The sequence below is a fragment of the Penicillium lagena genome (assembly GCF_028827675.1).
Source record: "Penicillium lagena strain IBT 129212 chromosome Unknown utg000008l_segment0_segment0, whole genome shotgun sequence".
In the NCBI taxonomy this organism is placed as follows: Eukaryota; Fungi; Ascomycota; class Eurotiomycetes; order Eurotiales; family Aspergillaceae; genus Penicillium; species Penicillium lagena.
The window spans coordinates 1700049-1714191 of NW_026623229.1; the positions used below are offsets into that span (position 1 = coordinate 1700049).

At 47.5% G+C, this 14143-nt stretch overlaps 8 protein-coding genes across 8 annotated transcripts; 4 read left to right on the top strand and 4 right to left on the bottom strand.

The window, feature by feature from the left end:
• Positions 1–79: 79 nt before the first annotated feature.
• On the bottom strand, positions 80–1910 carry N7510_011283 (uncharacterized protein; the record flags this gene model as incomplete). The annotated part of the gene is made up of 5 exons (XM_056983208.1): positions 80–453; positions 527–1369; positions 1426–1658; positions 1716–1776; positions 1829–1910. The coding sequence occupies 5 exons, from the start codon at positions 1908–1910 to the stop codon at positions 80–82; spliced, it is 1593 nt and encodes a 530-aa protein (XP_056828702.1).
• Positions 1911–2465: 555 nt separating this feature from the next.
• On the bottom strand, positions 2466–3780 carry N7510_011284 (uncharacterized protein; the record flags this gene model as incomplete). Its single annotated transcript, XM_056983209.1, has 2 exons — positions 2466–2631; positions 2681–3780. 2 exons carry the CDS (start codon positions 3778–3780, stop codon positions 2466–2468), a joined length of 1266 nt encoding a protein of 421 aa, XP_056828703.1.
• Positions 3781–4126: 346 nt separating this feature from the next.
• On the bottom strand, positions 4127–6327 carry N7510_011285 (fungal specific transcription factor domain-containing protein; the record flags this gene model as incomplete). Its single annotated transcript, XM_056983210.1, has 6 exons — positions 4127–4813; positions 4864–4924; positions 4982–5120; positions 5171–5231; positions 5288–6149; positions 6284–6327. The coding sequence occupies 6 exons, from the start codon at positions 6325–6327 to the stop codon at positions 4127–4129; spliced, it is 1854 nt and encodes a 617-aa protein (XP_056828704.1).
• Positions 6328–6910: 583 nt separating this feature from the next.
• N7510_011286 (RidA family protein) lies at positions 6911–7366 on the top strand (the record flags this gene model as incomplete). Its single annotated transcript, XM_056983211.1, has 1 exon — positions 6911–7366. One exon carries the CDS (start codon positions 6911–6913, stop codon positions 7364–7366), a length of 456 nt encoding a protein of 151 aa, XP_056828705.1.
• Positions 7367–7777: 411 nt separating this feature from the next.
• On the top strand, positions 7778–8752 carry N7510_011287 (uncharacterized protein; the record flags this gene model as incomplete). Its single annotated transcript, XM_056983212.1, has 1 exon — positions 7778–8752. One exon carries the CDS (start codon positions 7778–7780, stop codon positions 8750–8752), a length of 975 nt encoding a protein of 324 aa, XP_056828706.1.
• A 551-nt stretch (positions 8753–9303) lies between these two features.
• N7510_011288 (cytochrome P450) lies at positions 9304–11085 on the top strand (the record flags this gene model as incomplete). The annotated part of the gene is made up of 3 exons (XM_056983213.1): positions 9304–9414; positions 9471–10623; positions 10709–11085. The coding sequence occupies 3 exons, from the start codon at positions 9304–9306 to the stop codon at positions 11083–11085; spliced, it is 1641 nt and encodes a 546-aa protein (XP_056828707.1).
• A 494-nt stretch (positions 11086–11579) lies between these two features.
• N7510_011289 (SDR family NAD(P)-dependent oxidoreductase) lies at positions 11580–12708 on the top strand (the record flags this gene model as incomplete). Its single annotated transcript, XM_056983214.1, has 5 exons — positions 11580–11675; positions 11734–11849; positions 11905–12383; positions 12476–12588; positions 12640–12708. The coding sequence occupies 5 exons, from the start codon at positions 11580–11582 to the stop codon at positions 12706–12708; spliced, it is 873 nt and encodes a 290-aa protein (XP_056828708.1).
• A 175-nt stretch (positions 12709–12883) lies between these two features.
• Positions 12884–14131, bottom strand: N7510_011290 (FAD-dependent oxidoreductase; the record flags this gene model as incomplete). Its single annotated transcript, XM_056983215.1, has 1 exon — positions 12884–14131. The coding sequence occupies one exon, from the start codon at positions 14129–14131 to the stop codon at positions 12884–12886; it is 1248 nt and encodes a 415-aa protein (XP_056828709.1).
• Positions 14132–14143: the final 12 nt, after the last annotated feature.

The window sequence follows — 14143 nt, forward strand, 5'->3', positions numbered from 1 at the left end:
TGCGTTCTCTGACTATCTCCATCAGTAGAGCAATAGAAAATGATAATTATTATAAAAGCAGCCTAAGTACTCTGAGACATTATCTTTCCTTGCTTGGCTTCATGTCAAGGATAGGCTGCAATGTCGATACGCCTTCCACGCCGTTGACCACCAGATTTCTAACATCCGATGGGCCTGTGAAGCGATTTGATGCAGTGGTAAACCATGTCACAATGCTAAGCAAGCTCACCAGTCCAATCGCTGCACAGGTATAGTTCATCGAAACCGCGGTAATAGGGGCCTCAGAAGGGAAGTTGAAGTTGATGACAGCAAAAAGCAGGAAGAGCAACCCTATCCCATTGAAGCTCAGAGAAAGTGGAAGTGGCAATGAATATGGCCCTGTGAATGATGAGGTCTGGTGGCTGAAGAAATAGCCAAGTAGTCGGGAAAATAGGACAAGACCATAGGAGACATCTGTTCAGAACAATATATCAGTCGTCATACTCCGAGACTTCAAGGTCAAATAGTTTCGGGTTTTTTAACTCACAAAATCCAGTGGCTGCTATTGACACTACAGTATTGAAGCCCGTCTCTGTACCAAAGTAAATCGCGTTTAGACCCACCTGGACCGTCAAGGTCAAAAAGATGGCGTATAATGGGATTTTTTTCCTCGGTTCAACCTTCGACAACACGCCAGAAAACGGCAGACCATGGTCTCGTGCAAAGGCATAAACTGATCGAGATCCTTCTGCCACCAAGCTAATGGATGCCACAACGAGAATGACAGTCATCATACTCGCCAAAATGCAAGTCCCCACTTTGCTCTGGGTCGAGTTGTAGAAGATCTGGATTACCGGCACTCCTGTAGTTGATTTCGCCGTTGCTGCAATATCACCAATACAGAAACACAAAGTAAGAAGAAAGATAAAGCCAGTGATAGCTCCCAGTAAGACTGACAGCACAATTGCTTTTGGAGCGTCTCGGCTTGCGTGGGTCATCTCTTCCGTCATATGGCTGGCTGCATCATAGCAGCACATGCCGAAGAGGCTTTGTAGAATTCCTACTACGGTAGCCATGGCGGAGCCAAATCCGGTCATGTTTTGGAAGTCCTGAAAGACGAAGCTGGCATCTTGTTTATGGTCGTTGGTTGCCAAGAGAGTGATAATCACAACGATGAAGGAGAAAATATTCCACAGGAGGATAAGTCGTGCAACTCGATGCAGCGCCTGTGGTGCAAACACATTAACACTTAGAGCGAGAATCCCGACAGCCCAAGCAACTAAGACAGTGTGCCATCGCTCAATGATGAAAGATGGGAAAACCAGATTGGCCTGGCCCAAGATGTAGTTGGATGCGAAGGAGTTGTTCACTGCGCCCATTGCAAGTATTCCTAACAGGGAGCTTAGCATAATTTCATCCGCTTCGAACGTATTCCGGAATACACACCTGTGAGCATGTACCATCCTGTTATATAGGAAAGCTGCCGAGACACTCGTGGGGGAGCCAGCATGGCCACCCAGGAGTACTGACCTCCTGCCACCGGCCAGCGTGAACACATTTCGGCCATGGCCAATCCAATAAGTAACGTAAATACACAGACTCCGACCCAGCCAAAGATCATAACGGGTGGGCCGCCGGCTTCCACGCCGACGATAAAAACGCCACTCAGTGCAGTCCAACTAATGTCCATTAGGAATGATTTGCTCCTTCAGTTTCCGCTCAAGAGTGTTTCTTACCAGGTAACGATGCTGAAGCTGAACCCTACCATATCAAACAAACTATACGAGCGTCGAAATTCTGTAGACGAATGAATACACTCTTATCAAAATCACGATCACTGCGGTCCTACCTTGTTGGTACCCCAGATGCTCAAGGGTAAGATCCTCGTCCGTTGAGACACCGAATACATCATCTTCTTTCGTCTGGGCCATGGCTAGCGGTTGTATATCACTGAGATGCAAGGTGATTTTGCATAGCGAGCGTGTGTGCTACTAAGTCGAGGGATATATAGGCCGCCCGTGTCATACAAACTGTTATCACTCCGGTTGACGCAACACAGATAAGCAACAAACGATTGTTCGTCGGAGGCCCCGCAAACATTTAGACCAGTCAACCCTAATCAACGAATCGTCTTTCGGCCTATCCGACCCGATCTTTATTCCTAGAAAGTCTAGCACCGCATTGTTCGCTGGCAATTGCCGAGTTCAAAGAAGTTGTTATCAATCTCCCTTTGTGGATGAAGTCGCCTCAGTAAGCCTGATCAACTGCCGCAAGTGCAGAGCATTTTATGTTTTCGCGTCCACGTATAGGCTTTCCGACATAGCCCCGGCGTCACAGATTCACCGGCACTTCCCAAGTTCGACGTGGTTGTCATCGATCGCTTTTCAAAATGGAGGTAGTCATCTACTGGTCGCACAAAGACTGTGACATTCTGTACGTCCTCTATTTCCCCCCATATACAAACGGGGTTTTTGATGGAGTCTTTTCTAGAAAACTTTCGTGACCTGCATCCAGCCACAGCAAAATCCTTTTGTTGCTGCGAGACAAATCAGACTTGCTGCGTAGCTGGCTATTGTGAACACAATTAGACCCCAATATTCTCCATTGCAGCGCATGAGAATTTCTCCAGCTATAGGAATTCCTGTCAAAGTACTATCCTGTGTTAATGATTTTTCACCATCAGGGTGTTGTCATGACGCACCTCAAGCTAACAATCACATAGGCTGTGGCATAGTATCGACCATATGACTCCAACTTGCAAAGTTGGCCAACACAGACAGGAGCCAAGCTCACATTGCTCCCACTAGAGAATCCAAATAAGAGAGCAAATAGAGTAAGGACAGCTTTGCTAGAGCCCGCCAGCAGCCACAGACACGCATTGCAGAGAAGACACATGAAGATGGTAATGATAAACGTATTAAATCTCCCTATGCGATCGGCGCAATACCCTGGGATCCATCTACCAAGGATTGCACCGGCGTTGACCAACGAGAGAAGCATAAATGCGAACTGGTAAGACATTCCGTGAGAGAGGGCATAAGAAGTTAAATAGGTAACCGGTGCGAACAACCCCCATTCCATGAAAAAAATGCCCATACTAGCGAGCATGAGATCTGCTTTGAGGAACATTGAAAGGTCAGGCAGGATGGCTCCGATATTCTTCTTTGGATGGAACCGTGGCCGAATCAGAATCCAGGCAAGAGCAAAGACGACAAGGTCAACTAGAGCAATAGCACGGGTTGTCCATGCAAATCCGACACGAGAGACTAGGGATTCAAAGAGAAGTGGGAACACAACGCCTCCGAATGAGGATCCCGAGGAGGCGACTCCAGTCGCCAAGCCTCTCCATCTGTGAAAATAATGGGCAACGATTGAAATCGAGGGGCTGAAGATGAGAGATAGACTAATCCCACCAAGAATGCCGAAAACAACCATGAAATGCCAGTAGACAGTACAAAATCCCAGTAATACCAAAAAGAGGACCGTGCCAGTACCCCCACAGATTATCAGGGCTCGCGGGCCTCTGGCATCAAATATTGGTCCGACTTGGATGCCGCAGAAAAATGTGAAGAACGAATAAAGCCCGAATATCCACCCAACGGCTCCTGAGGAATGGGACTGTAGTTGATGCTCTTCAAGATAGGCCTGGAATATACCCAGGCTGTTCATGAGGCCCATGGATCCAAAGCAGGCCATCCAGCTTCCGAGTACAACACTCCATGCCCTCAAACCTCCTTCCGGATAGTATATGTTACTATCTGAGGCATGGACTTTGGTGGAATTGGACTCCTTTGCCGTCATGATTTGGTAGTGCAATAACCCTGAATTTTGGGGTGAGAGACATGATAGGAAAATTTCTGCAGCTCGCCGAAGCGAATTTTTCTGGATCTTAAGTCATCTTGCTACTGTGAGCGTAAAATGGGAGCATGGTATATCGGACTGTCCGACATGATTCGGCAGCACGCGTTTTAATTGGCTAACCGATACTTGCTTCTTCGTAGTAAGTTGACTTTGGAAAAAGCTCCAACCTTTCAGTAAATAACCCATTCAGGACTTATCTAGCATGTTTGGTTTAGATAGATTTGCATTCTCAAGGTACTTCACTTTGGCCACTGGGTACTGATCCACCTTCCTTTTTAGGAGAAAATCAAAAGCTATCCGAAGGAATAGTGTACAATCTCAACTTCTTCGAGACAGTTTGCACCATGCCTTGAATTTTTGTAGCCGAGGGGAACTTCTTCTCAAATGTTTCCAACAGCTCAATGGCCAGCTCAAAATTGGCTAGAACCTTGGGACAATCTGGAATAGGCGATAAACTATCCAGCTGAGTAGTGGTGGTATACATAAGTGAAAGAACGGAATTAAAGACCGAAACAAGGTTGAGCCAATTGTAAGCAAATCGGCGTTGTCGATGAAGATTAATCGCTTGCTGAATAGCCATTCCGGAAGCCTCGGCGAGAATTTTTAATTTGGCAGAGTCCAACGTTGGTAAAATAGGCGAGGGACGGTAAAGCGAGAGAACATGAATGTAGTAATTAAAGTCGAACCAGCTGGAACATAAATGAGGCACTGTAGACCGTAAGTCCGGCAGTGGGAAAGGCATGCTGCGTCTCCACTCAACCAGGCGTTTGTGAAGTGATTGAATGATCTCTTCCTTTTGCTGCGGTGTTTTATGGTGGTTGTATCTTGAAGAGTGAACTTGGCTTCCAATGTCGCTTGCTATTTGTCGAAGAGCAAGAATGTGAAGGGGAACGGCCATGGCGGAGGGTTCCAGTGAGCCTGAAGGCATCATGTCGTTCGGATTGATGTTTTCATCATCGACGTCCGCGAAAGGCTGTGGTATATGAGCTACCTTAGACCTATATAGGAGCATTTAGACCTTACCTGGACACTGATATCATCGTCCTGTATGGCGAATGGGCGACCCAAAGCCAAAGAAACTACTCTGCACGCATATTGATAGTCAGAATTGCCTGGAAATAATTATTCATTTTTCACTCACCTATCCATCATATAAAGTGAGAAAAAAAGACGTTTCTGATGCTCAGCTACAGCTACTGGTAGGGACTGATACACCTCAGCGCTGTGCAACCCCATGCCTGTTGCCATGCGAGCCGCAACTCCCACCAAGAACCAGGTATCTAGCTATGATCAGGCTGAATCTTCAAGAGATAGATAAATGATGACTCACTAGGACCAATCTTGTTAAAGAATGAGTACGAAACCTGTAATGTCAAAACCTCAAGCCCAGCCTGTCGAAGAGTATATCTATTAGAGCCTTGGAATCCAAGTGAGAAGCAGAACTCACCAAATCTCCACATCCCATCGCTTCTTCGAAATAGGTCATGGCTTTGTTGAAAAATTGCACAGATTCGGATTCATCCATCAATGACACTGAGTAATAGCTGGTTGATCCTATTGCTAGGACTATCCATATCCGGAACTGCCACAGGGGTGACTGGGCTTGCGGATCCAATGGATCAGCATACACTCTCCATAGCACAGATGTGAATTCCTTTTGCTTTATGATTGGGTAGAGAGTATGGGAATGAGCAAAGTAAAACTCCAGAATATCATTGATATGCGACGCGTCCAGCATTGCAAGATTTATGGAATCGTCGTAGGATTCAATAGTCTGGTTGCCGATCAACGCATTCAGCGGGAGAGGTGAAGTCAATGAGAATCCCATATCACCAAACACAGGGTCTAGTTCTAGGGAACGACCAGAGTCGGGCACCGAACTCTGTTGCTGGTTGTTGTTGATCCCATCTTCAAAGACGAAAACCTCTTGGTCTGGCGACAGTTGAAGGAGAACGGCCTGTGTAAGTTTGGCCAGATTGATACCCGAGGAAGGGCCTAAATATCGCTCCGCAGCTGCCTCCAAAGACAAAATTCGAAGTTCCTCGACTAGACTGTCTCTTCTTGGGCCAGATGTACCGCCATTCGGTGAAGAACCTGGAATAGCGTTCAGGACTTCCACGGGATCTGAAACATGCGGCTGTTGGGTGGTGTAAATAGATTGGTTCTCTGAATCCCAGGAACAGCCTTGCAGTGTAATATCGACATCGTTCCAGAGACATGAAGAATTTGCTGGCTCATTTGACGGTGTGAGTAGCGATGAAAGCTGTTGCTCTAGTTCTTTAACACGGAGCTCTAGCCCCCGTACGTATCTATTAGCGTGTCAGAGGGCGTTTGATCAACAACGAAAGTAGCTGATAGATTTCATACGCGATCGGATAGGCCGCCACTTGAGCTTCATCGTCCAGGAAGCTACACGACACCTTGGCGCGTTGACATGCCTCACACTGGGGTAGGGTTTTGTCGCACCGCTTTTTCCTGCGATGACATCGTTTGCAGGAATTCTCTGCTCTTGCAGATGCCATCTTCATGGTTAGGTAGTGTGTCGAAAGGCAGGCTCGCCCTTTTCAGATTAGAAGCGGAGTCGATCCAATAATGCGGGGTTGTCAGTAGACATCTTTGGCTCCTGAAGCAGCCGTTATCGCCGGGCTTATCACGGGAAATATTCCAGATAAGCCTAGTAGATTGTTCTCCTTGCCGAGATAGTTCTCTCTTTGATAGTATTACGTACGTCTTTGGAGAGAACATGATGCTGACTCCATTGATTTTGCCCGGTGCCCATTTGGTTCACAATGTACATTCTGACGTCGGAGAAATTAGGGCAAAGTACGCGGGGAAGCCAAGCACGGCCCTCTCTCCCTTTGAATTACATACAGATCACCATAAAAATTGGGGTACGTTCGGGTATGCCGCCACCGGTGAATTCAACATCGGGCCTACCGCAGCACATCTTCCAGTATGTGATAGGTGTGAATAGGTCATAAAAAGAAGAGCCCACCACCAATGTTACATTGTTCGCGACAAATTTTCTTCATTGTGGTCAATCTACTGTGATTAGCTTGAAAGCTTTGCCATGCCTTCCAACTCACAGTCATTCCTCTTGGACCCTGAGCGGCCATCCGGTGCTACTCGATACGCCCATGCACGCGTGGTGCCACCATCCGCAAACCATACTATATATGTTTCTGGAATTGCTGCGGTGAAACCCGACGGAACATATGAAGGTGTCACTCAAAATGCAGACGGCACCTTTAAGGCGGATGTTCGAGAACAAACAGCCGCTGTCCTACGTCGAATCGAGAGCATCATCAAGGGAGCCTCTAATGGAAAGGCGGATCTGTACAATATTGTGGACGCGACGGTTTATGTCCTGGACATGAAGGAGCACTATGCCGGTATGAATGAGGAATGGAACAAAATCTGGTCAGACCGTGCCAGTGCTCCGACACGCGCGACGGTTGGGGTTCGAGAGCTGCCGGATCCGCGGTTTTTGGTGGAGATCAAGGCAACAGCCATTTTTGAAGTGTAATTTCTTGTTGAGATGTGAGAATAGTCCTACTAGACACTGGAGGTAATATTGTTCGGGGAACAATGGATTGCAGGGAGTGGGGATGTCTACGATGTCAGACTCCCCGCGCAACTTTCTGCATTCGTTTTAGCATGTTTACTATGTGTTTTGTGCTGCGCGGTTCGCCTGGGTACACGATTGGCTAGTGAAAAACGTTATCTACACTGTCAAATACATTTTACGGGGCGAGCATTACTAATGCAAAGTAACTAAATATAAATCACTATCAACGTGAAAAAAAAATGAGTGTCTGTGGGGGTACGTGGGGGCCAGAATGCTGTATGAGAACATTATTCTTGACAATTCGTCCTCTTTTATTCCCTGCCCATAACACCAAGATTTCCACTTAGCCTCGCCATCAGTGGTACGAAAATGCAGTCCTATCAACTGGGACCTTTCTCGTTTCAAGATGGGACCGTCCTACCGGACGTCGTTCTTGCCTATCGCGAGTTCAACCCCAATGGCAAGAAGACAGCTTTGGTTTCAACTTGCTTTCGCGGGAGAATCGACAGCACTTGGTCCTTCAACGAGGGAGCTTTGAAAGACTATAGAGTTATCGTGGTGGCATTATTCGGGAACGGTGAATCATCCAGTCCATCAAACACGCCCGATTTCCCTTCGCTCCTTGACTACCAAGATTGTGTGCGAGCTCAACAGAGACTCGTTACAGAGCACTTGAATATCTCTGCTTTGGATGTGGTAGTGGGATTTTCAATGGGTGGGCAATGTGCATATCACTGGTCGGCAATGTACCCGGAGATCGTTCGCAATGCGGTAATAATTTGCTCTTCGGCCAAGACCAGCTTGCACAACTATCAGTTCCTCGAGGGTCCCAAAGCTGCGCTACTCAATTCTATCGATTATGATGACGGCAAATTTAAACAACAAAACAAGACACCCATTCGCGGGCTGCATGCATTCGGACGAGCATACTCCGCGTGGTTGGCGAGTGCCGAATGGTTTGAAGAGCGCATGTTCGAGAAATTAGGCTCTAAGTCATTGGATGAGTGGGCGGACAATGGTGCAAAAGGCTACGAGGACTGGCATGCAGACGATCTGCTTGTCATGCTAGGAATGTGGCAGCGAGGCGATATTAGTAGTATCCACGGCGAAATTACTACTATTCGCGAAGCCCTCGAGCGTTTGACAACACGCATCTTGCTAATTCCAAGTCGAACGGACCAATATTTTAGATGGGAGGCAAACGAAAAGGAGGTTTCATTTTTGCCGAACGCCGAGCTGGCCGTGATTCCATCAATTTGGGGTCACATGGCAGGAGGCGGTATTAACCCGGAGGACAATAAGTGGATGGACGACAAGATCACGAGCTTTCTGGATGGAGCTTAACAGTGGTATTTTGATATCTCATGTATGACTTTTTCCACCTTGTAGTTGATTTAGAAAAACTATTTTTACCCTTCTGATATACGGAGTCTTGCGGCATGTAGACCAGAGCATTCGCTTACAAGATCTCAGCTGTCCGTCGAGCATCAAAGTGACTGGCCGAATGAAATTCCTATTAGAATTGTTGATAGAATTTACCTCTCTCATTTGTCAGAAATATAGTGAGGGTCCTATCGCGTGATAGGTCGATGACGTCTGGTTTATCGCCTGTCGGACTGTCCGACAAAGCCCCTCAGTCGCTCAGCTCGGCAGTCAGTGCTCTTGTTCCCAGACGGGCAGGTAAAGCTCACCATATGTGTTATATGGAGTCCTTAGCTTCAATAAACGTCGGGAAGTCTTATTCGGATCCCTGATAGTGTCCGACGTGGCCGTTCTGTGCGACGCATCCGCCTTGGACCACTACTTAAGCCCCATGCCCAACCATTCCTGACAGGTATACATATTCCATTCACAGCCAGGTCAAGGAAAGTCCCAACTCCCAGCAACTAGCAAAAATGTTGGATCAAATAAAATTCGACGAAACATGGACAGCGTTGTTGGGTGTCGTGCCGAAAAGCTACTACTCCCTCGCGATAGTAGCACTGGTTGGGTATCTGATCTATGCTGTGAGTGCAAAAATAAAAGTTATCAACTGAATACGGATCTAACATGCCAAATCAAGTTTACATTGGCGACCGATATACCCCACATCAAGGGATTGCCCGAAATCCCGGGTGCCGTGCCCGTCTTCGGCCATCTTCTCAAACTTGGCGACGATCACGCCAGCGTGTGTGAGGGCTGGTGGCGGAAGTATGGACACTCAGTCTTTCAGATAAAACTCGGCAATACTCGAGCTGTGGTATTCAACTCCTTTGAAGATTGTCGCAAAGTACTGCTCGGCCATCAAAATGCGATCATCGATAGGCCGAAGCTGTACACCTTCCACGGAGTCATCAGCAGCACTCAGGGGTTTACAATTGGTTCATCACCATGGGATGATTCGTGCAAAAAAAAGCGCAAAGCAGCAGGTACAGCTTTGGGACGCCCTGCCCTTCGAAATTACCATCCCATGTTCGACTTGGAGAGTTATTGTATTGTCCGTGACATCTTCCGAGACAGCAAGGATGGAAAAGTCATGCTCAACGTCCGACCTTACATTCAACGGTTTGCGCTCAACACAACACTGACGCTCTGCTACGGTATTCGCATGGATGAAGTCTACGACGACCTTCTCCGCGAGATTCTGCATGTCGGATCGGCCATATCTCTGCTGCGCAGTGCGTCCGAGAATCTGCAAGATTATGTTCCTCTTCTTCGTTATATGCCAAACAATGAGAAGAATGCTCGGTCAAAAGAGTTACGAGAACGCCGGGATGCATACTTGAACCTCCTACTTGACAAAGTGCGAGAAATGATCAAGAAAGGTACGGATAAGCCGTGTATCTCCGCCGCCATTCTCAAAGATGAGGAGACAAAGCTTTCTGGGGTGGAGGTGTCTTCTATTTGCCTTTCGCTGGTTTCTGGTGGTTTTGAGACTATTCCTGGCACCTTGACCTCGGCCATTGGGTCTCTTTCAACGCCTGAAGGTCAGATATGGCAGGACCGTGCTTATAAGGACATTATGAGATACTACTCAGATGCTCGTGAAGCGTGGCTGGGCTGTATCCATGAAGAAAAGGTGCCATACGTGAACGCAATCATCAAAGAGGCCGGTCGATACTATACTGTCAGCGCCATGAGTCTGCCCCGGAAAACCGTGACGGAAGTAAACTGGAATGGTACCATCATTCCCCCGAAGACGATGATTCTCATCAACGCGCAGGCAGGCAATCACGGTATGTATTTCGTCTTCCAGACACTGCTTGTATAATCCGTTATTTCTTTTCAGAAAACTCATACTAATACCAGTGTTGGGAATAGATATTGATCACTTTGGACCCGATGGAGGAAAATTCAATCCTGAACGGTGGCTTGAGTCCATCAACCCTCCAGTTGAAGCAGAAGCAAAGGGTCTTCCACATCTAAGTTTCGGCGCTGGATCGCGTGCCTGCTCGGGCCAGTTCATTGCCTCGAGGCTCCTATATGCTGCCATTGTCCGTCTAATCTGCTCCTATAAAATTGTGGCTAGTAAGGAACAGCCACCAAATACGGATTACGTGGATTACAACAAGTTCAAAACGGCTTTGGTCGCCATTCCGAGAGACTTTGAGGTGAAGCTTATTCCGAGGGATAGCGCGATGACCCGCGAGTGCTTGGATACTGCTGAGATCCGGACCAAAGAGCACTATAAGGAGTAGAAAGTCAACATACTTGCTCGCATACTTTAAATATATATATCCGATGTATTTCGTGTCATTCAGTCTGGTTCAAAAAAACCGTCCATTCTCTATGAATTGATCTAGTTATCGTTATTGACTCATTAAAATATCCAAATCCATGTGTCGCTAGACGGATATTTGTATAGTAATATATCTTGAGCACTTGAGACTGTTTAGCATGCTTCCTAGCCATGTCAACTTTATAGTTTAGCTGCCTTGGATAGCTGATCTCTTTCTCTTTCTTCAATCAGTAATCAAGCCATCTATCCACCCCCGTTCCTTTTTAGAGACCCAATAGAGAATGCGAATCGCATCAAGCGATACTGTCGGAGCGGCCGACACGGCCGCCGATAGGAGCAAGAATCACCTGCACGACCCCACGTTAACCTTTTCAACATCATAAATACTGCGAGTTCGATTCGCGGAAGTATTTAAATGCTACTAATAATACATTTTCGAAACACAATCATAACATGTCGTCCCTGAGTGCATTGAATTTGTTCAACGTCAAGGGCCGTGTCGCACTAGTGACTGGCGGGAGCAGTGGATTAGGGCTGATGATTTGCAACGTTAGTCGGCGTAAATCAATGCAGTTGCGAGCATTATTAAAAATTATCTTTATTCTAGGGGCTTGTGACTAATGGGGCAAAGGTCTACCTTGTGGCATTGCAAACTGACCCAATCGACGAAATTGTGAAGCAACTGAACGTTTTGGGACAAGAGACTGGAGGAAGCGCGGAAGGGTACGCAATTGTAAATCCTCTATTATCCTATAAACTAACATTTTAAATACTCCAGGATTGCCTGTGATTTGGCCTCCAAAGATGCAATCGATGAACTCGCCCAGACAATATCCCTCCGGGTACAAAAGTTGGATATACTCATCTCCAATGCTGGCATACGCCGAGATCCACCTGTGCAGTGCAACGTTCTAACTGCACCACTTACCGAACTACAAAACTCCATGTGGTCAATCTATCAGTCAGACTGGGAGGATACATTTCGAGTCAACACGACTGCCCACTACTATCTCAGTGTCGCGTTTCTTCCTCTTCTGACAGCAGCCGCAGAGCAGACCTTGGAGAATGGAAACCGTGGTCGTGACGAAGGTAGAGGGGTGGTTATCATTACCAGCTCTTGTGCAAGTATGCATAATGCGACGAATGTGGATTTGACCAGCTACGCGACCAGCAAGGCTGCAACCGATCATCTTGTGAAGTTGTTGGCTGCCAAGTATCACCGGTTTTATGTACGAGTCGTGGGCATCAATCCCGGATGTGAGTTTGACCCCTACCTGTTTTATCCAGCTTATGATTTACTAATACGTACATGCCTGTAATTGAAGTTGTACCGAGCAACATGAATCCAGTCGGCGCAGAAGGCAATATCTTCGGCGCACTCTTTGATAAAGTGCCAGCAAAACGTGCAGGAAACTCCGAGGACATAGCTGGAACAATTCTATATCTCGCTAGCAGAGCAGGGGTAAGGTAACTTCAAGGACAAACATCTAATTCTGAAACTAACAAGCAGCAGGCATATGTGGATGGCGTGTCTCTCTGTGTCGATGGTGGACGTACACTTCTGGCCAACGGGCAAGAATAAATGGCTGGTCTGGTGTTGTATTACATGAATATAGCTAAATGCTAGTATTCAGGCAGTAGTTACAATAGAGCAGAATGCAATTGATGTGAAGTTCGGAGTGGGATATCTATCTAAACTAGCTTTATACATTAAAACAGAATCATATAAATTTCCATCCTCGGGCTCAGGCGATCGTCTATCGCTGTGCATTCTTAATACGTTGCTGCATGCTGAGAAAGAATCCGGCGAAAGCCTTCGCACCATCCTCCCCAAATAACATCTTCCCGTTCTGAACGGCTTCCTCTGAGAACCCCTTTGCGCGAGCCACCATCTCCACCTCGAAATCCTTCATCGCTGGAGCCAGTGCGCTTTGGAAGGAAGTATTTCCTTGTCCGGAAACCTCATATGCTTTGATAATTGCATGAGAGAGCAACAGCGAGTCCCACATGGCCACATTAACTCCCTCGCCAGCCCATGGACACATCAAATGCGCTGCATCACCAATGACCGTCGCGCTGGGATTGTGCTCCCATGAAGTACCAAGGGGAAGCATATAGATCGGCCTAATCTCCACCGGGGTGCCTGGATTGTCAGCAGCCTCCTCGTCGCATGCGACAGTCACTAGCTCCTTGAGGATGGGACCCCATTGGCCAAGCAGTGCGTCGTCCTTCAAGAGTCGGTCCTTAGCAAATGTAGCCGGTTGGCCCGCCATTCCTGATGAGATATGGAATTGCTCATCTTCATGCGTGAGGAAGACATAGATGCGGGCCGAGTCTTGCGATCCGCGTTGAGACATGACGCCATGCCGATTACCGAGCGCAGCGAAACTGCCATCGCCGACAAACTCTGCCAGGTGCGGGTATTCGGTTGTGATATTCCGGACTGTCACGCCAATGCTCTGTATGCTTGCGTATTGCGGCTTCACATCTGTCAACATCTTGCGAACATTGGACCAGGCACCGTCCGCACCAATGACCAGGTTGAAAGCATGCTTGCCGTGGATACCAAAGTCAAGCACGGTCTGCTTGGTGTCGCTTTGTGGAGAAGCTGAGAGGAGCTTGTGTCCCCATTGAATCGAATCTACCGGCAAATGCGAAGCCAGGAGCTTTGTGAGGTTGTGGCGGGAGATCTCGGGGCGATGGCTCATCTCCCCTTTGTCCTCATACAGGATGTTGCCATCTCTGTCCGAGACTCTGTCTGCCTCGGAGCACTCACCAGTAAACGTGAGAAATTGGTCGTATAGCCCGCACTCACGGATAGCAGCTAGACCGGATTCTTCATGGAGATCGAGCATGCCGGAAGGCTTGGCTAGTTCTTCGTCGGTGGGCTTCTGGCGGCGCTCAAATATCGTGTATGGAATGCCTCTCTTGTGGAGCAGAAGGCCAATTGTCAATCCAGCAGGACCACCTCCAACAATGGCAATATCTGGCCGAGAAGTGGACATGGTTGAAGTTGA